At 42.0% G+C, this 20572-nt stretch overlaps 1 protein-coding gene across 1 annotated transcript in view; it reads left to right on the top strand.

Moving 5' to 3' along the window:
* Nucleotides 1-20572, top strand: part of LOC129703238 (transferrin receptor protein 1-like) — a 42893-nt gene that overhangs the window by 12400 nt on the left and 9921 nt on the right. Inside the window, exons 6-13 of the mRNA XM_055645543.1 lie at nt 460-571; nt 790-909; nt 4435-4530; nt 13156-13295; nt 16534-16700; nt 17239-17355; nt 18516-18601; nt 20198-20261. Coding sequence (XP_055501518.1) covers nt 460-571; nt 790-909; nt 4435-4530; nt 13156-13295; nt 16534-16700; nt 17239-17355; nt 18516-18601; nt 20198-20261 — 902 coding nt within the window. The remainder of the gene's footprint in view (nt 1-459; nt 572-789; nt 910-4434; nt 4531-13155; nt 13296-16533; nt 16701-17238; nt 17356-18515; nt 18602-20197; nt 20262-20572) is intronic.

The following is a 20572-nucleotide window of genomic DNA, read 5'->3' as shown; positions in this document are numbered from 1 at the left end:
GGCTTTTTCTACAGCCCTTTTTAAATAGAGGCACTGGAAATCTGCACACTCATTGCTCTGGAAATCTGCACACTCATTTCAGTAAATCTGCTGCATCAGGCGAAGGCCAGACATTGCTGTAGTATTTTTAAGGGCTATGCAACTTTTTGCGCTGTAAGGCAGAAAACTTAACTATGAAATGGAAATATCAAAACAGTGACACTTTTTATTTGGGTAGATTATTGTCATCATCCACTAAAATGGGATTTAACTATTATGCATTCAAATTATTATTTTGTATGGCCAGCATGATTTGCATCCTTTCTTTATGGCCTAATATGTAAAATTTAAACTGAGTACTGAAATCTGTTGTTTGATTTCATAACTTTATTCTTATCCATGATAAATATCACTGATAATTGTGCTCTAGCTAAGAAATTAATGTTAGCTAAAATTAAAGGAAATAATATTTCTCTACAGCAAATCTCCAAATAGAATATGGATTGTTGGTGGTGCAAAGAACAAAGAGATAGTGTTAGAAGAGAAAAATTCAAAAGTGTATTGTCCATTTAGTGCAAATGGAACATTCACGGTAAGAGTCAAACATTATCAAATATTTGTGGGTTATTTAATATGTTTCAGTAAACGCTGTTTATTCTAGGATTTGCTGAACTTTGGGCAAACTAGCCAATTTGAAAATTGTATTTCTCTTTTTAAAATGCCTTCAATATTGAGATTTGAATTGTTTTGCGGGAGACCATGTGGTAGTGATTCTATATTCTTGCATTAATCCATTCCATATTTTTCTAGGGCAAACTCGTATATGCTAATTACGGGACAGAAGATGACTTTAAAGAATTGCAGAAACAAATGGATGTCAATGGCACTGTTGTCATTGTTCGTGTGGGCGAGATCAATTTTGCTGAGAAGGTTCTGAAATATTTCAATTAAACATGAATTAACTTGTAAAATGTTTTAGCTGTTTTATACCTGAGCATGAAATTATCATTTGTTACTGGTTCTTGCACAGCTTGTGTTCCAATTATCAGATGAATGTCCTGAAATTGACGGATTTCCATTGTGGTATTTAGTCAATTCAAGCCTATAGTGTTCCTCCAAATAGGATTCAGATGGGCAGAGTATCATCATTATATTCACTGTCCTAGTAATACTGTCAGATTTTCTATTAAACCCCGGTAATATCTTAACCATTATTCAACATACTGACATTTTAGATAAAGATTTTGCTTAGAATTCAGCTTTGCCATTGCACATTAAGTAGTTTTGTACAGATCAGTGGGAGCACATGCAAAATTTACAGCTGTTGTATAATTGCTCTTGGTATCATGCTCCAGGCATGAGATTTCCTCGCGGATTTTCATGAAATTTGTTAAAAAAGGAAACTTGTCTAAATTTCTATGAATCTATAAATGGCTTTCCGCAAGACTGATGATCGAGGGCGCCGATTGGATGAGATGGATGTTGGTCAACAGGCAGTGGGTGGGGGGGAGACATGATGATTCAGCGCAGTGATTGGAGGAGGGAGACCTCTGGGGCAGGATAGGTTAGCCTGGTGGAGCGAGGTGCCGCGGGCGGGCAGCGGGGGAGTGGGTACTGGGCTGGGAAAGGCCGGCTGCAGGGCCAGGGCCTTGTTAGTATCAATAAGCGTTTTAAAGTAAGTAGAGAGAGTGTGTGGGAGCCCTGGTGAGCAGATGGGAAAGTCTCTGAATGTGAGTAAAGGTGAGGGGGCGTCCCTGTGAGTGAGCAGTGAGGGGTTCCCTGTGAGTGTGAAGACCTGCAAGAAATGAAGGGAAAACTGTGTCATTTCAAGGTACAATTATTTAAAAAATCCACAAAGGGGGCACTGACCCCTTTTACCCCAGCCAAGGGCAATGCCCCTTGGAATCCTACCGGGGGCAATGCCCCCTGGACCCCCATCTCTTCCCCTTTTATCAGTTTTTTCCTGTCTCATGCCTGATGCTTAAGCAGATGGCTATTGAAGAAAGCAGCAGATAAGCAGACAGATGGAACTGATCTAAAGTACTCTACTTCTCCCTTTTATTGTGCCTTATAACTAATTATGTAAATGTATGCTTTTATGTATAACTTGTGTTTTGAAATATGGAAGAATGTGCTGCAATCTATTTAAAAAGGAACAAGTGAAATCAAACGTAATTTAGGGGGTTTGTTAAAACGCAAGTTATTTGTGCAGATATTAATAGTTGGGAGATGTAAAACAAAAGAACTTCAACCTACATGCTGATGGGAATTAATGGAAAAAGTTGATGTATCAATGTGACAAAGTGGCAGTAGACTGCATTTCATAACAATTTGGTATTTTTAGAAATGTATTAATGACTCACCAAATTGGTGGGTTTTTTTTCTGCTTTCCTGATTTGCACCCTGAAATTATACACCCCAGCCTGAAGCATTTTTCATTAAGAGGCAGAGAGGCATGAAGGCTCAAATTGCTCACGACTGTTGTTCCTGATTATTTTCTATTCTTGTGTGTGTGGAAATGAGTCGAAATAATGATAATGATGAGAGTATCATAAAATTAAGGATATAGTGAGGTTGACAACTGATCTTAAGTATTTGGAACGAAATGAAATTATTGGAAAGGGTCGCTGATATTGAGATCTGTTGTTTCTGCCCCTTCCCCTTCCACTTCTCAAGTAGTTGCCTAATGCCCTTCACCCATCTAGCCAAATATTTTAGCCAAGTTTACTTTATGCTTTAATGTTATTCTTTGCTAGTAGCTATATTTTTCCATGCTCCAGCACCTCCACCTTTTTCTACTCTCCTGTTTTGATATTTCAAATATTGTATAATCTGTGTCTTTCTGAGGTGCTAACAGGGCTGTGGAGTCGATACCCAAAACATCCGACTCCTTGATTTCTTGTGTATCCGAATCGGACCCCGACGCCTAGGTATAATAATTCTAAATGTGCTATGATGACATTACACAAGATGGCATAAGATCTACATGAATCATCAGGCTACCTTTTAAACCCATGTCCTTAAATATTTGAGTCTAATGGTTGGAGCTATGCTATTGTGGCTTTTTTATTGTTTATTCTTGGAAAAAAAAACCCATAATTCATTATGCTAAAACAAAAAAAAATTACACGACAATTACATGAAAAAAAAAGACAAATTTAAAATTAAATAAAAATTATAAAAGCATTACTCCAAAATGTATTAAACTAAGGCCACAGGATGAGCTAAATGGCTAAATTATGACAAAAACAAATTTTCAAGTACATTAGAAATTAAAACTAAATGCAAAAGTAGTTGCGTTTGCTACAAAAGAACATACCTAAAAGGTATTAATAACTTGTCCTTAGGAACAGAATTGCTTCTGCCAGATCCACTTTCATTAAAGCCGTTAAATCTGATTTAATTATTTTCAGTGCGGAGAACAGTCTCCATGCTGCCCTGGGTGGGTGGTATGGCTGTTATTAACATAGCCGCAAATTTTACTATTTCTGGATAAGCGAGGATGACTTCTTGTACTGTAAGTTTAGATGAGCGATCATATTTCTCTACTTCTTTTAAACCACCAAGAAAATTTTGATTAAATTCCATTAGTTTAACATCAAAAGGCTGCCTTCGCATGTTTAAATGGCAATGTTTTTTCTTGCCGGTTCAATTTTTCTAAATATTTTGCAAAATCTGACCATCACTTGAAGAGGGTGACAAGGATTTGGTACTCCCATCTTCATTTTGAGGTTCTGACTTTTCAGGTAGTAACACATTTATCCAAACTGCAACATCACAGAGGGCCTCTTTTGCTTTGGCAATTTGATCTTCGCTTAACAAGATTCGGTTGATTGGATCTACGTAGACAGCAGTTAACAAGATCTGATTTTCCAGTAGCAGGCCCTCTATTTTCATCATTGATGATACAATTCCTTCAGCAATTAATCCTCCAGCTTTGAATATGTGATCCTCTGCTTGCAGCTTTTTGGTGACTACATAAGGATGAGCAAGCAGAGCTTCTAATTGTGATGCCAACCCCCATTGACTTTTAGACAGTAAGACACTGGGATTATCAATGTCTTCAAGAAATAGTGTGCGGTATGTTTATAAAGTGGATTTTTTTCCAATTTACGTGGTCTCTGAAATTTGTGTTGAGGTCGGAGTTGGACTTTTTTACCAACACCGATTCCAGCAGCACCAAAATTCTAATGACTAGACAACTCCGACTCGGACTCCACAGCCCTGGGTGCTAATCATCCATTTGATTTATCAATGCTTCTTGCATTCACCAAAGAGCCTTTAATTTTGACTTGGTCTTTTTTTAATTCTTTTATTACCAATATTGTTATATGACACAATTAAGAAGATATTTTTAAAGATTCCTTTAAGACAACGCTTCAATTTATGTTTAAAATAGAGATTAGAAATTTTGTTAAGAAAAGAACGATTTTAAAGAGTGTTTTCCATTTTTAGGTTTTTAACGCTGAGAAGATGAAAGCTGGAGGTGTTCTAATCTATCCTGATCCCAAGGATTATCAACTAAATGGAGATGTGGCAATGTTTGGACATGTAAGTATGGTTGCACTCCAGTTGAATGTGCAGTTGAATCTCCACTTCTGCTTCGACTGTGGAAATGCGCAGTAGTCTTTTCAAGAATATGTATACTTGAGGTGAAATGAAGGGGAGACAAAAATATCAATGAATATACAGTAAAATATTTGGTATTGGGGTTATGGATCAATGTGATTATTTTTAAATTGTTATGTGCAGTAAGCAGAATGAGTTGAATATTTCCAGGCTTCTCTATTTCCTGCAGCATTTTTGTTTTATTTACCCTCATCTCTGATTGCCAACATTCCAGAATTGACCACTATGGGATTGCTGTTCTGGAGTCTTGCTCCATAAGAGGAACTATTTCCTTACCTCAGGATGTGCTGCATTGGGGAAGATATAGGACTGGGCAATAGTAGTCAGAATCGTTCGTTTCATAGGAGGTGTGATTACAGTTGGTGTTAGGAATGAGGGGGTTCATTTGTGAGATTATCCCTCTACCAATGTGCTTCAGCTGCCAATGTTTGAAGCATTATCTATCTGTTTGAAGGGCACCACGGTGGCATAGCTGGTAGAGCTGCTACCTCACTGTACCGAAGACCTGATTCTCACCTTGGGCTCTCTCAGTGGAGGTTACACATTCTCCCTGTGACCGCATGAGTTTCCTCCAGGTGCTCCGGTTTCCCCTCGCATCCCAAAGATTATGTTGGTTCGTAGGTTATTTGACCTCGGTCAAATATCCTCGTGTGTAGAAAGTGGATAACGTGGAACTAGTCTGAACAGCTGATCGATGGCCGGCATGGACTCAGCGGGCCAAAGGGACTGTTCCCATTCTGCATCTCTAAGCTAAACCAAAATAAATTATGGGCGAATAGGTGCTTGTGATGTAGAGCCTCTACTGCTTGTGGAAATTCTGTTGGGTATGGTTTATGAAGTATGGGAATATTGAAAGCATTTCAGGGCTCGAAATTAACGGTTGCCCGGGTGCCATTGACCACTCAAAGCGCCGCCGGGCAACTAAACACAGAGTCATTTTGCCCGGCTTGGCACCCAGATACTGGTTTGTACCGAAAATAGACACAAAAAACTGGAGTAACTCCGCGGGTCAGGCAGCATCTATGGAGAAAAGGAACACAACATTTTGTGTCGGTGGTGACGGCTGTATTGCGTGGGAAAGATACTAGATGCGGGGTGAGGAAGGGTCGCAGCGAATTACGGGCGTTGAACCAAACATCGGCTCCATCTCCTCCTCCTCCTCCCGCACCCCGCTCGCCCTGATAAGGGCCGTTGGTTGCAAACCCGCGCTTTCAATACAAATCCTCCCGCACACCGGGGCATGGAGGGGGAGGGAGGGGGAGGCCTCTATTCAGTCCTCACTGACATCCCCTGTGCTCCCCTCCCCAATCTATTCATCCTGCGCTGATCACCCTATCCACCTCGTATTGATTCTCCTGCCACCCCCCCCCCCCCCCCCGACCCCCCCATCCATCCTGCACTGGTTCCCCAATTCACCCTGTACTTACCCCTTTCCCATCCATCCTGCACTTCTCCTCCATCCATCCTGTACTGATCCCCCATCCATCCTGTACTAATCCACAAATTCATCCCTTACTGACCTACCCTCCATTTATCCTGCACCTTCCCCTCATTCATCCTGTAGTGATCCCCATTCATTCTGCACAGACCCTCTGATCCACACTGTACTGACCCCCCCATTCATCCTGTACTGATCCTCCCATTCAAGAAGAATGGGGGGAACGGTCTGAAGAAGGGTCTCGACCCGAAACGTTTGCCTATTTCCTTTGCTCCATAGATGCTGCCTCACCCGCTAAGTTTCTCCAGCACTTTTGTCTACCCGATCCATCCCGTACTGAAGCCCACTGACATCCCCCGTGCTCTCCCCTCACAATTTTACCTACTCCAACCAACACGTACTAATTCACCTGCCTCAATCCATCCATTCTGCACAGACTGCCTTCTAACGCACCCTCCCCCTGCCATCTATCCACCCCGCACTGATTCACACACACCCCCCTCCCTGACCCTATTGTCCTGGAAATGTCTTCAGAGCGAACATTGACTATGTTTGATAATGGAATGCAATAAAATATGTTTTAATTCACAATGTTATTATTTATTTTAATCCATAAAGATGGATTAATTAAATTGTGAACACGTGAAACATTAAAACCGCAATGTTTGATTGTCACTGCTACCATTGACACGTTATTACAGAATTCATTTTAACGGCAAATCAATGCTCTTAATATGGAATATCAGTTATTTAATGAGCAACATTCACAACTATATGCACGCATATATGTTACCATGGTCCAGGATTTATTGACACAGGTTGATGATACGCTGAATAATTCAACCACATTTTTGTTTGGAAATAGAAAGAACTAATAGAAATTGCATTAATTGCAATGTGTAAAAAGAGTTGAGATACTGCCTTATAATTTTGTTGCATGCCATTGTGGGATACGTCATTGTCTTGATTGGTGAGTGTTTAGTTTGTGACTTCATTTGAAGCAGAAATACAGGTGCACAACCTTTTATCCGAAAGCCTTGGGACCAGACACTTTTCGTAATTCAGAATTTTTCGGCTTTCGGAATGGAAGATTTTTAGCGTAGTGGTAGAGTGCTCGGCTCATATCCGCAAGGTCGCGAGTTTGCGCCTCGATCCCGGCAGTTACTCAATCGCGAGTTTGAGTCTTCAATGTAGTTTTTTCTTGCAGAATAGGAGAGAATAGGGAGGGTTAGGCTGGGATCATTCTCTGCGAGATGATCTTAGTGCAGGAGACAAGTGTAGGAGAGGTGTACTGACTGTGTGGGCAGAACTTTGGAAGTGATTGCCCACCATTCTCAAAAGCCGCTGTGTCTCCCTGTCCCTCCAACTCCAGAGGAATCCGCTCCCCGATGGGCCGCTACGGCGACAAGTGGCAGTTCGCCCACAGCCCGAGCTGCGCCCCCTCATCCGCAACCTGGGTTCCTCTGGAGTTGGAGCGGGGCTGGGCTAGAGTTGTTGCTGGCTGTGAGTCTCTGGGATCTCCGTGCTTGCAGTGGGCCTGGGGGTGGGTGTCCCCGATGAGGGGGCGCAACTCGGGCTGTGGGCGAACTGCCACTTGTCGCTGTAGCGGCCCATCGGGGAGCGGCTTCTGGTGGTCCTGACGTCTCTCAGCTCCTGTCCAGGGGGTTGGCCGGAGACGTCAGGACCAACAAGAACCCGCTCCCCGATACGCCGCTACAGCAACAAGTGGCAGTTCGCCCACAACTCGAGCTGCGCCCCCTCATCCGCAACCCGGGTTCCTCTGAAGTTGGAGCGGGGCTGGGCTAGAGTTGCTGCTGGCTGTGAGTCTATGGGATCTCCGTGCTTGCAGTCGGTGTCCCGTTGGTCCTGACGTCTCCGGTCATCCCCTAGAATGGAGCTGAGACTGGGAACTGTACCGCCCTTGCCCCCTCCCTCTGCAACTGCAAACAACCCCACAGTTCCCAGTCTCAGCTCCTGTACAGGGGGGTGGCCGGAGACGTCACAGCCCGAGCTGCGCCCCCTCATCCGCAACCCCAAGACCAAGACGTACTTTGCACACCATTAGCTTCTGTCAGGGAGCGTGTTCCTCTGTAGTTGGAGCGGGGCTGGGCTGCTGCTGACTGTGGGTCTCTGGGATCTCCGTGCTTGCAGTGGGCCTGGGGGTCGGTGTCCCGTTGGTCCTGACGTCTCCGGTGACTGGCACTGGCTCCGACGTGAAGACAGTGCAAAGCTCCCGCGCCGGTGCAATGGGCGGGGAGCTGGAGAGGGGAGGGAAGGGGTCACACACATGGCCGGGAAGCAGAGGGGTGTAGGTGGGGTGAAACTGAAGGGAGCGACAATTTGCTGCTGCCTGCCCGCTGAGTTTAAAAGTTCCCACGCAAGACTCACGATACACTGTGTATCGTGTCTACCGTGGGAACATTTTTAACTCAGCAGGCAGGCAGCAGCATATTGTCAATTATTAACCCTCCCACGCAATATACCCTCACCTTTTATGAATGGGGATTTAGTTCCCCTTTCTTCGAGGACCGACCGGAGGTTCCGCTGTCACCTCTGTGGGCCGCCCTCGGTGAACGTCTTCAAGGACCTTTTTTCAAGGACCGAAAAAATGTCCGCTATTCAGAGCTTTTCGTTATTTGGAACTTCGGATAAAAGGTTGTGCACCTGTAATATGTATTGTTTCATTGAGTATAATTCCTACTAGTAACTACGCACTTCGTTAAAAGTTAAGCGAGAGCCCTGCATTTTCCTATGTTGAATTATGTTGACCTAGATCATCAAACTCTAAATCCCTGTATTTAAATGAATGCTACCTATAAGCCAGATAAAAGGGAACAATCTCCAAACAGTCAAAAGATGGTGTCTTATGGCAGATCTGTCCCAGAACAATGAACATAGCTTGGCTAGCTTAATATTAATGACAACTTTTAGAATGTTTGATAAAACAATTTAAAACTCAAAATCCAAATGAATAAATGTATAAATTGAAAATACCATTCTAATTTTATTTTGATGTCTTTAATTATTTATAACCAGCCTTCTTTGCCTCTTGATTCTTTGTTTTTTAAATGACCCTAAAATCAGTGGGATCTTGCCTTCTGCATTGAATCTGAACCTCTGCCATATGAGGGATAACTACTTTTCACCTCTGCTTGCACTTCCTCCCATTGTGTCCTCAAATAAAGTCACAAACTAAACATTCACCAATCAAGACATGATATATCCCACAATGGCATGCAGCAAAATTATAAGGCAGTATCTCAACTCTTTTTACAAATTGCAATTAATGCAATTTCAGCTCCTTGGTCTTGGAGGTGTTTAGTGCCAAGTTGTTACGTGTGCACCAGTCCGCCAGGTTCTGCACCTCTGCTCTGTATTTTGTTTCATCACCGTTGGTGATCAGCCCAATCACTGTTGTGTCGTCTGCAAACTTCACGATGGTGTTGGTGTCGAATGAACACAGTCGTGAGTGAAGAGGGAGTAGAGCATGGGGCTTAGTACACAGCCCTGTGGTGTGCCGATGCTCAGGGTGATAGTGGAGGACAGGTGCGGGGCCCAGTCTCACTGCCTGTGGTCGCTCCGTCAGAAAGTTCAGGATCCAATCACATATCGGCCAGCTGAGGCCTAGCTGGTGGAGTTTGGTGGTGAGCTTTGTGGGGATGACCGTATTGAATGCAGAGCTATAGTCAATGAAGAGCATCCTCGCGTACGTGCCCTGTCTGTCCAGCTGAGTCAGGACCGTGTGAAGAGCCAGAGAGATGGCATCCTCTGTTGATCTATTTGCCCTGTATGCAAATTGATGGCAGTCCAGTGAGGCAGGGATGCTAGATTTGATGTGGGAGAGGACCGGCCTTTCGAAGCACTTCATTGGGATTGGAGTTAGGGCAACCGGGCGGTAGTCGTTCAGGTTGGTGACGTTAGACATTTTCGGCACCGGCACTATGGTGGCTGTTTTCAGGCACTTGGGGACCGTTGCCAGAGATAGAGACAGATTGAAGATTCTCGTGAATACCTCTGCCAGCTGTGCAGCACAGTCCTTTAGTACCCTTCCCTGGACTCCATCCGGGCCTGCAGCCTTGCCTGGATTGATCCTATGCAGAGCGCACTGTACCCCCTGAGTGCTCAGTGTTAAGGCCTGTCCCTCCGCCATGGCCGGGGTTATTCCACTCCTGGTGGTGTTGCCAGTTTCGAAGCGGGCAAAGAAGGTGTTTTGTTCGTTGGCCCGTGAGATATCACCGTGGGGGCAGGCGGGGCTGCTCTTGTAGTCAGTGATATCCCTGACACCCTGCTGCCATGCTTCTGGTGTCTGTGGTATTGAAATGGTCTTCCACCCTTTGCCTGTGGATGTCTTTGGCCTTTTTTATGCTTTTGTTCAGGTTCGACCTGGCCGCACTGTAGGCAGAAGTGTCCCTGGATTTAAAGGCATTGTTGCGTGCCCTTAGCAGATCCTGAACCTCCTTGTTCATCCAGGGTTTTCGGTTTGGGAACATCTTTATTTGCTTGTCAACTGTGACAGTCTCCACACAGCAGTTGATGTAGGAGAGCACAGTGGATGTGTACTCCAAGTCTACCTCTGTACCATTGGTTGCCTGTTGAGCAAACAGGTCCCAGTCGGTGCGATCAAAGCAGTCCTGGAGTTGTAGGGTGGCATCCTCGGGCCATATTTTGACCGTCCTTATTGCAGGTTTGATCTTGCGGATGAGGGGTTTTTATGCAGGCAGTAGAAACAGCGAGAGGTGATCAGATTGTCCCAGGGATGGGCAGGGGAGAGCTCTGTAAGCGTCCTTGATGTTGGTGTACACTTTATCCAGCGTGTTTGAGCCCCTGGTAGGGCACTGCACATGCTGGTGGAATTTGCGGAGTGCGGCTCGTAGGTCAACCTGGTTAAAGTCCCCTGCAACAATGAAGGCACCGTCGGGGTGAGCATCCTGCTGCTTACTGATGGCCGAGTGCAGCTGTGCTAGCGCTAGGTTAGCATTAGCCTGTGGTGGGATGTATATGGCCATGATGATAACCACAGTAAACTCCCGAGGCAGGTAAAACGGCCTACATTTAAGCAGTAGGTATTCCAGGTCTGGGGAACAGTAGCTCTCTATTGCAGTGTGGTTGGTGCACCAGTCATTGTTGATGTAGATGCAGAGCCCACCACCCTTGCTCTTACCGGAGTCCTTTGTCCTATCAGCACGATGCAGTGGCGGGTTGGTTAGGTCCACAGCCCCAACGGGAACCAGCACGCTGAGCCAGGTCTCTGAAGATCAGCACACAGCAGTCTTTCAGGGATCGCTGGGTGTTGATCCAGAGCCTTGCCTCATCCAGCTTGACCGGACATTCGCGAGAAAGGCGCTTGGGAGCGATGGTCTTTGTGGAGCCCTCCGTAGCCTGCCCTGCACCCCCGCTCGCCTTCCACGTTTCTGCTTTCGCTCCCGGCGCTTGCTCCGTCTCCTACCCTTCGGAGTGGTGATCCAGGGGGCTGTTCTGCCCAGCTCCATCGGGATTTTGGTAAGGGTACTGTAGTACTCGCATGCCAGTTTCTCGCAGCCACGTCCGATATTGAGCAGTTCCGTGCGGCTCCATGTGCGACCCGTCGGGATTGCGATGCAGGTCCTGGAGGTGAGTTTCTTCCTATGATTTCTGAGTTTACTGGGGTTGAAGAGTTTGAAAAATGAGCGAGGAGAGAAGCAGAAACTCTCCTTTGTCTTCGCAGCCTTGGCCTCATCCCAAAATCCCCCTTCCCCCAATGCTTAATTTTCATCTCCCCTACAGCTCCTTTATGTTGATTAATTCCAAAGTTTAGTGTTATGTGTGTTTTCCCTGGCACTATAGAGCTGTGTGAACATTCAATCAAAAGACCGTTTTATTTGTTTTACATTGGGGTTTTTTGGGTTTTTTTAAATGCATTGTACGTGAACCGCTTTGTTTCCATCTGCCACTTTGTGTTTGCTCACATCAGGTGTTTTCAGTTGCTAGGTTGCACTGGGTGCTAATGATTTGTAATGCGCAAATATTTGTGTTAGAGACAATTTATAGCAAATGAGTGGAAACCATTATTTTTTGGGAGAAAGTGGAAAAGGCTGGAGGATTTTTCCATTTGTAGGATTACCACTACTTCATCTATTGAGGAATTTAGTTGATCTAAACTCCAATTGCATGCAAATGAAATATACATCTGCAGGAAAGCAATTTTGTACTGGGATTAAAAATGATCATGAAATGTAATACGTGAATTCAAATACAGGTCATTCTGCTATAACACCATAATTGTGTTCCTATGAAACCCCGTGTTTTAGAAAATCTTGTAATAAAGATGATTGTGTTAATGTGGGAAAGGGGGCCAGTGAGTTTTAGATTTGCAATTAAAAAAGTTATTTTTCCCCATAGGATATTCAGAAATAAAGGTCTTCAATAACAATAATTCAGTTTAGTTATAGCGAGCTAAAATAACTAAACCCTGTGTTACATTGTTCAACGAAATATTGTCAAACAGGTGTCAATAGAAGAGTTTAAGAAAGAATTGTAGATGCTGGAAAAATCAAAGGTAGACAAAAAATGCTGGAGAAACTCAGCGGGTGAGGCAGCATCTATGGAGAGAAGAAATTGCTGATGTTTCTGTTCGAGACCCTTCTCCTGACCCTTCTTCAGAATAGAAGAGATTTGTTTTCAATTTCTTGGGCCACCCGCAAACTGTGTTAAGAGAAATGGGGTCTGATTACTACATGGAGGTTACATGGGGAAAAAGGTGCACATCCCCGAATACTGTTTAAATCTAATTCTGCTTTTTTTCTGCTTGTCAATTTCCAAAGCAACTTTTAAGTGGTTCTCTTTGTCCCGATATAAATCGTATTATAACCAATTTGGCCAACATAATGCAAATTGTGTTTCCTAAATCAACATTCACGTTATATCCTATTCATGTTATGGAAACGCATTGTAGCAGAACTATCTATAGTGTTAATTAAATTACCTACTGAAAAACTTGATAGTTTTCCCGCTTGTCAGTATATATTGTTACACGTATATAGTTTAACATACATTTTTCTAAAAATTATTCTCATTAGTGTGTTAATTTGTTGATCATGCATAACTAACCAGTGATTTTTTTTTCCCAAAAGGTTCACATGGGCTTGGGTGATCCTCGGACTCCTGGATTCCCTTCCTTCAATCATACGCAGTTTCCTCCAACCAAATCATCAGGACTTCCTGGAATTTTGGCTCACACAATCAGTGCCAATGTTGCCTCTCGTCTACTCCCGTTAGTACACTCACATTCTTCAATGTAGTCTGAGAATTGTCTTGGAAGTTTAGAAGCATTGGAGCATAAAGCTATTGATCATCATTTTACTCACGTTTTCAGCAGACCATTTAAAAAGAACTGCTCTTCTACTTTAGTGATTATTTAAATCTGCTAATCATGAGTAAATGGAGTAATTTTTTAAATCAAACAGTCGAGGATTTAATATTTTTCTTTCGCATTCTTTCCTCATTCCTGCTTATTTCAACCAATTTCTTCATTCGCCATTGTGCAGAGATGAGAAATTTCAGATTTTGATGAAAATGCAAACCTGAAAAATGGAAATAATTAAATTCCAACCTCGCTTTCCAGATTTCCATTCTCAAAGTGATGCTTCTCACCGTTCTGCCTGTCCTGGAAACAGATTTGCAAGCAGTTCCCAAGAATCTACTGAACAGTTCCAGTTATTTAAAAGCAGCTTCTGTTGTCATTTAGCAGTAGTGCATGGGACTGTCACAGTTGTGGCTGCAGTTTAAAAATAGAACCCATATTCCCCCTGATGAATCCTGAGCCTTGGGATGACAAATCCTTAGGATGAGAATTCCAGAAAATCTTAGGTTCTGGTTTTAGAATTGTGAATGAGGTTTATGTACCCTTCTACATAGAGCTGGGCACAGGTTTGTTACTATGTTTTGGGATATACTACTCTTGCTCTTGTTAGAGACTGGCACGTATACAAAAACAAGAGTACATTTGCTAAATTTGTGGGCGAGAAGGGAAATAATCATGTACAGCTCTCCGGCTTGGGGTTCTGATAAATATTGGCTCTTTGCCAGGAAGACTTGAACAGCAAGAATTTTTTTAAAGGAAGTATGATCTTTTGGCTTTTTGGGGTTTTTTTGGATTGACTTGGATAATATGTGAGATGATTTGGGATATAAGTCTGGGTGTCTGTAAAGAAAGTTGTGCCCAGATGTATTATTGCAAAATACGTGCTGCTCTCCCACTTAGTGCATAATTTCTCATTGTTCAGAATATTTTGGGCCTCTTTGTGTTTGATCACTAGAGCCAGGATTTTGCCATAAATGCCATGTGCCTTTTTTTTTCACGATCGAGTGCCCAAATCAGCCTTTGATTCCCGTTTTGCTAAAAGGTCGTACTATTTTCTCTAGTTGTACCGTGATGTTTTCTATGTCAACACATTAATATAAATGTTATTATTAACGTTAACATAGTATAACTTGCAAGAAAACTTCCACCACGTGGGTGACACTGGGGGCGCCACCGTCGGTCATTCATTTGTTCGTGCCGCTGCCCGCTGGTTCAGTCTTCTCCAGGATCTATTTAAGAAAGAACTGCAGATACTGGAAAAATCAAAGGTAGATCAAAATTACTGGAGAAACTCAGCTGGTGAGGCAGCACTTATGGAGGCAAGGAATAGGCAATGTTTTGGGTCGAAACCCTTCTTCAGACTGGCGGGGGGGGGGAAGAAAGGAAGAGGTGGAGAGTATGGCTAGAAGGAGAGCTGGTAAGGGGGAGGAGGGAGAAGACAAGGGCTATCTAAAATTAGAGGAGTAAATGTTGATACTGCTGGGGTGTAGACTACCCAAGCAAAATACCCAAGGTTGTCTCCTCACTACATTTACTGCTGGCTCCAGTCGCAAATCTGAGTTTTCGAGTGATCTGTGCAAGGCATTCATTGATGGAAATTGGAAAACAAACTGTGGAAATTGGAAAACAAATCTCTCAGAGATCTTTTAGAGAAATACACAGATGAACATATACCAAGCGAGCCATCATTACGGAAAAATTATGTTGACAGCAACTTCAACATTGTTGTGCAGAAAATTAGAGATGAAGTTGCATGCAGCAAAATATGCGTCTCATAAGAGGAGACAATGCTGTGGGGAGATATGTTGCCAATGTGGTGATTGGTATACTGTAGGCAGGTCAACCATCAAAGGAATATTTGTTGACATTGGAAGTATTGGAGAAGTCAAACAGCTCAACTATTGCTCAGTTGTTTACATCTTCACTTACTGTACTTTGGCCAGAAGGTATAAAACACGAGAATGTTCTTCTGTTTGTGACTTAAAGTTTTATTCCCCAAAATGTTGCATTTGACATGCTTAGCTCAAGGATAGAATTGCCAAGCACATACATAGCTTGTTTCCAAATGTTGATCGCCTAGTTTCCAATGTCCAGAAAATCTTCCTCAAAGCACCATCACGTGTTCAGGAAAATGGCACCCGAGATTCCGCTACCACCTCAGCCCGTTTTGACTAGGTGGGGTACATGGCTCTCTGCTGTACTCTACGATGCTGCAAATTTTGAAAAGATAAAATAAATCGTCAACTGTTTTGAAGAAGAACAATCTGCTGCAGTCAGGATCGTCAGTGAATTCATGCAGAAAAAGTCCCTCCACCACGATCTTGTTTGTTTTTGCAAACTTCCCACAAGCACTTCCCTTGAGAAACGTGGCAAAACATTAGTGAATAACTTGCAGTTTTTCAACAAAGTAACTGAAGATATTCGTAAAGTTCCTGGCGACGTTTGTAAAGACACAAGGAAAATGTGAGAGAGTGATTTTAGCTAACAAAGATCTTGAAAAAACACAAAACATAGCTAAAGTTCACAAAGGTAGTTGTAATGTACAAGATATCGACATGAATATAGAGTTGGTAGCTTGTTTCGGGTATGCACCAGTGACCTCAGCTGAGGTAGACAAGTTATTCACAACTGAAGTATATTCTGTCTGCCAGATGGCATAGTTTAACACCAGATAATTTGAAAAAAATACTAGTAATTTGTGCAACCAGGCAACTTTGGTCATTTAATGGTGAATATTATCATTTTAAACCATATTTTGTTGGTAGAAATATATCTTTTTGTCAATAAATACCTTTTTTGTGCCTTTTTTGTAATTTTATTGTGCCTTTTTGCCTGCCTATTTCAGTGTTTTTTAGTGCCTAAACATCCTGGCTTTATTGATCACTCTCATCCTATTTATCAGGAGCATCATAATGACCTGTTGGCTTAGCAAAAATAAGCTTTAGAGCATCTGTGTGTAACTTATAGATGTTGGTTATTTGTTTAGTGTTGATTAGTGTGTAATTTTTGTTGCATTAACATTCAAGTCTCATGATTTAAAAATGCGCTCCTCTTCGCAGCATATTTGATATTGGTCCCTGTTTTCCTATTTAATACTTTTTTTAATTTGACAGATTTTGGTCATTTGTAATTTCTTTTTTTTTTCCAGCTTGCTTGGTGGTGTAGATGCTCAAAAGAGTTGGAAAGGCATTGGTACTAAACTTGGACCAGGGTTTGCTGATGATAATGGACAAGTAAAGCTAGAAGTGAATAATGTTGAAGAAATGAGACCGATGCATAATATATTTGGTGTCATTCAGGGTAATGAAGAAAAGGGTAAGACATTAACTTTAAATTAAAGGGTATCTAGTGGCAGAGCAAAACTGACTATTAAGTTTATTTCAGATGAGGCTTTAAGCAGGAGAACAAATTATAGCTCGTGTTTTTCGTCTAATGTCTCTTGACTCAGATTGAATAATTACCAGCAAAATTTAAAAAATGAAAATGCTGCTAAATTAGCACTTTGAAAATTATTAGATTACCACTGTTAATAAATTACAAAATAAAATAATGATGGTGGGGATGTGTGTGCGGGATTGAAGGTAATGGGATATGTTGAACTGAATACTTATCCTGCTCAAAACAGAACCTTGTTGGCTAACAACCTAAAAAGCAACATGTTTGTGTTCAATGTTTGTTGCTCGCTATGAAAAGAAACTTTGAAAGGCTAGAGTACAGCAGATTTTAAGTTCATCAGAACCTGCCAACAAACATTGAGATATTAATGGATCTATTTGAAAAATCTGTGAGGGGGGGGTTGTGTGTGCAGATTAATGTAAGTGCCATTTTACAAACATTAAGTTTTTCCTTTTAGATCATTACGTTGTGATTGGTGCTCAGCGTGATTCCTTTGGCCCTGGTGCAGCAGAATCTGGAGCAGGAACTGCTTTGCTGCTGGAATTGGCAAGAATCTTTTCTAAGTTGGTTGAAGGTGAAAGCCTAGATTATACTTGACTTGTGATGAAGGAATTTTAATGGCTGATTAACACAAACTATTTCTGAAGCATGGAAGATGTAGAGAGAGGAGTTACAAAGGATTGGATTGGATTGGATTCCTTTATTGTCATTCAGACCTTCCGGTCTGAACGAAATGTTGTTGCCTGCAGTCATACATATAATAATAAATAACGAAACATACAATAAACACAAATTAACATCCACCACAGTGAGTTCACCAGGCACCTCCTCACTATGATGGAGGCTAAAGTCTTAAAGCATCAAAAGAACAGGGATTGAGCAGCCGTGAGTATAGAGGGGGAGAATCCCTGAGAATGGAGAGTGAGAGAGAGACCCTCAGAACAAAAACAGTGGAGATCAAGACGCTGTGAGTGTAAAGAGAGGGAATGGTTTAGTGAAATAGAGGAGAGCTATAAAGAGTGGGAGTTGAGATTAAAGAGAGCTGGCGAGCCCATGAGAGTAACTTGGTTCCAAGAAGAGAAATCTGCAATAAGATATGAATCAGGTAGGAAAATGATTGGTAGTGAATGGGACAACATAGCTAAGATTGATAATCCCTCGGCAACTAATGGCTAAATTAAAAAGCTGAACCAGTAAAGTTTGTAAACTCTGGATAGTTACTTGAACCGACTGGCATAGGATTAGGGAGATGTATGTGGTGCTCAGTTTGATATGGGAGAAATGCGTTTCAGTTTTTGTGTACTGGTGACGGTATGAAAGGAAACGGACTAAATCTGAACTACACTGTTCATCTTTGGTGGGTGAGGGGAGAGAATCATTTGAGACTACGCAAGGAGCATTTATTGTCATGTGTACCGAGATACAGAGAAAAGCTTGTTTTGTGTGCTACGCAGGCACATCATACTGTTTCAAAACATATTTCAAATTTCAAGCAGATCAAAACTAACAACTTGCATGCTTCAGCATGCAGGAATTTTGGGAGTTAAAGATCAGGCAAACTTAATTTGTAAATTGCTTGTATTGTGTAGGAAGGAACTGCAGATGCTGGTTTACACCGAAGATAGACACAAAATGCTGGAGTAACTCAGCAGAACAGGCAGCATCTCTGAAGAGGAATGGGTGACGTTTCAGGTCGAGACCCTTCTTCAGACTCAATGTATTGTTGTTTTACAGGTGGGTTCAGACCTAGACGAAGTATAGTCTTTGCAAGCTGGAGTGGTGGTGATTTCGGAGCAATTGGAGCAACGGAATGGCTGGAGGTAACAACAGTTGAGAAGTGTTAGAAAAGTGCCAGACTATAGATTTTGGAATAATCTACACTTTGGATGGATATTAGCTTCTAAACATTTTGATATACACGTTGTATTAGGTCAAATTCTGCTTGGCAGAGAAGCAATTACTTTAACAAAGCTCGGCATCATCTTTTTAAGACTGTTCAAGAATTATAACCGGAACAAATAATAAGGTTTAACCGTAAAATTTGAAAGTGTATCAAAAGTACTACTAGATGTATCAGTTGTAGCATATGGCATTCTGTTTTTCATTCATAGTCCTCAAGTGCTTTCCCATATATATATACCCCCTTGAGGAGCTTCTGAAGCTGCCAAATATGCTCTCAAATTTCATCTGTATAAAACACAATTTTAAATAGGATTGTGTTATTACATTATCTCTGTAAAATAAGTTATTGTAACATTGCCCCGGTTTATGTACCTTTAGAGCTGGGGTCGGCAACCTTGTTCTGCATAGGGGCCGGGGCGCATGTCTGTGAGAGGATGGCGGACCAAATCTATCACAGGCATCAAATCACGTGTTCACAGAAGGTAGACAAAAATGCTGGAGAAACTCAGCGGATGAGGCAGTTTCATGCAATCCTTGCATGTCTCGCCTGCTGATTTTCTCCAGCATTTTTGTCTACCTTCGCTTTTACCAGCATCTGCAGTTCTTTCTGAAACGTATTCACAGAAGGTACGCAGCCGTGCCGGTGGCTTTGCGCAGGATGTGGTACACCAGAGCTCGGTGGGCCGGGTGATTACAGGAAAAAAAATCTGCCTGCGGGCCAGATGATTTTGGGTTACGGGCCGCATTCGGCCCGGGGGCCGTAGGTTGTCGACACCTGCTTTAGAGCATGTGGCAAGTCATCTTTGAAATGGCATGGCCTTTACTATTTGAGTAAATGGAAGTCTCCATGTCTGCTTTTATTATAAATACCTTATAGTAGTCTTTTGAGATCACTATCAGATAGGCAAGTAATTCTGTACAATAGTAAATTATTCCAAATGTATTTAAAGTAATGGGTTATATTGAACCAAGCTTTGCAGATTGAAACAAGCATGTTTCAGTTGCATGGTTTAATTCTGTCTTGTAATTTGTTTCTGCCAGGTTAGAATTTGTTTAAAAATATCAAATTTGATGTTAATTTAATACGCCAAAGATTGATGTTTATTTGCTCTGATTTTTTTTGTGTGTATCTGCTTTCCTTGCCTAAAATACCCTGAAATTTGAAACTTTCATCAGTGTTTTCACTGCAATATTTGTGGCAGTTTTCTAATTTAATGGTGCATTTGGTGACCATGAACGCCTTTTGTTCAAAGCCATCCATGTCACTTTCAATCTGCTATCTTTAATCAGTGGAGCTAGCCTAAGTTCTTCAAAATATCTTAGAAGAAATTGAGTCACTTGGTTGGCCATATCGAAAGGAATCTAATGATAATTAGCATTGGATTGTGTGGCATTCTGAAACAAGATTTAAGATTAGCTTTTATATATTATTCATATTAAAGATACTGTGGAAAGAGGAATATTATCTTTAAAAAATATGACGTGGCATAATTCTAACTGATCTTTCTTCTCAGGGATACATGTCTGTGTTGCATTTGAAGATCTGTATGTACATCAGCCTCGATAAGACAATACAGGGTATGTCCATTATAATATTTCTCTGTTCATGTCGAAGTATATATTGGGAAATGGGCTAAATTGATTTTTAAATGTTTGTACCTGATTCCATTCATTGGTGAACTTGAGCTGTTTAATGCACAGTTAAGCTGGTTTGGAAGAAACCTTTGAATGTTGCAATCTGATGGGCTAGTCTTGAAGCAGATTATTGGCAATGAATTGTCAGGAACCTTGGAAGTGAAGAATATTTCTAGTGATTTGCTGAATAAACGCAATGACTGACCGTAATATTCAAACCTGAGTAGTATGCATTCTTTTCAGTGGACAACTGA

This window comes from Leucoraja erinacea, chromosome 14, assembly GCF_028641065.1.
Source record: "Leucoraja erinacea ecotype New England chromosome 14, Leri_hhj_1, whole genome shotgun sequence".
Classification (NCBI taxonomy): domain Eukaryota; kingdom Metazoa; phylum Chordata; class Chondrichthyes; order Rajiformes; family Rajidae; genus Leucoraja; species Leucoraja erinaceus.
Note: the sequence above shows the minus strand (reverse complement) of the source record. Positions and strands in the feature narration are given on the sequence as shown.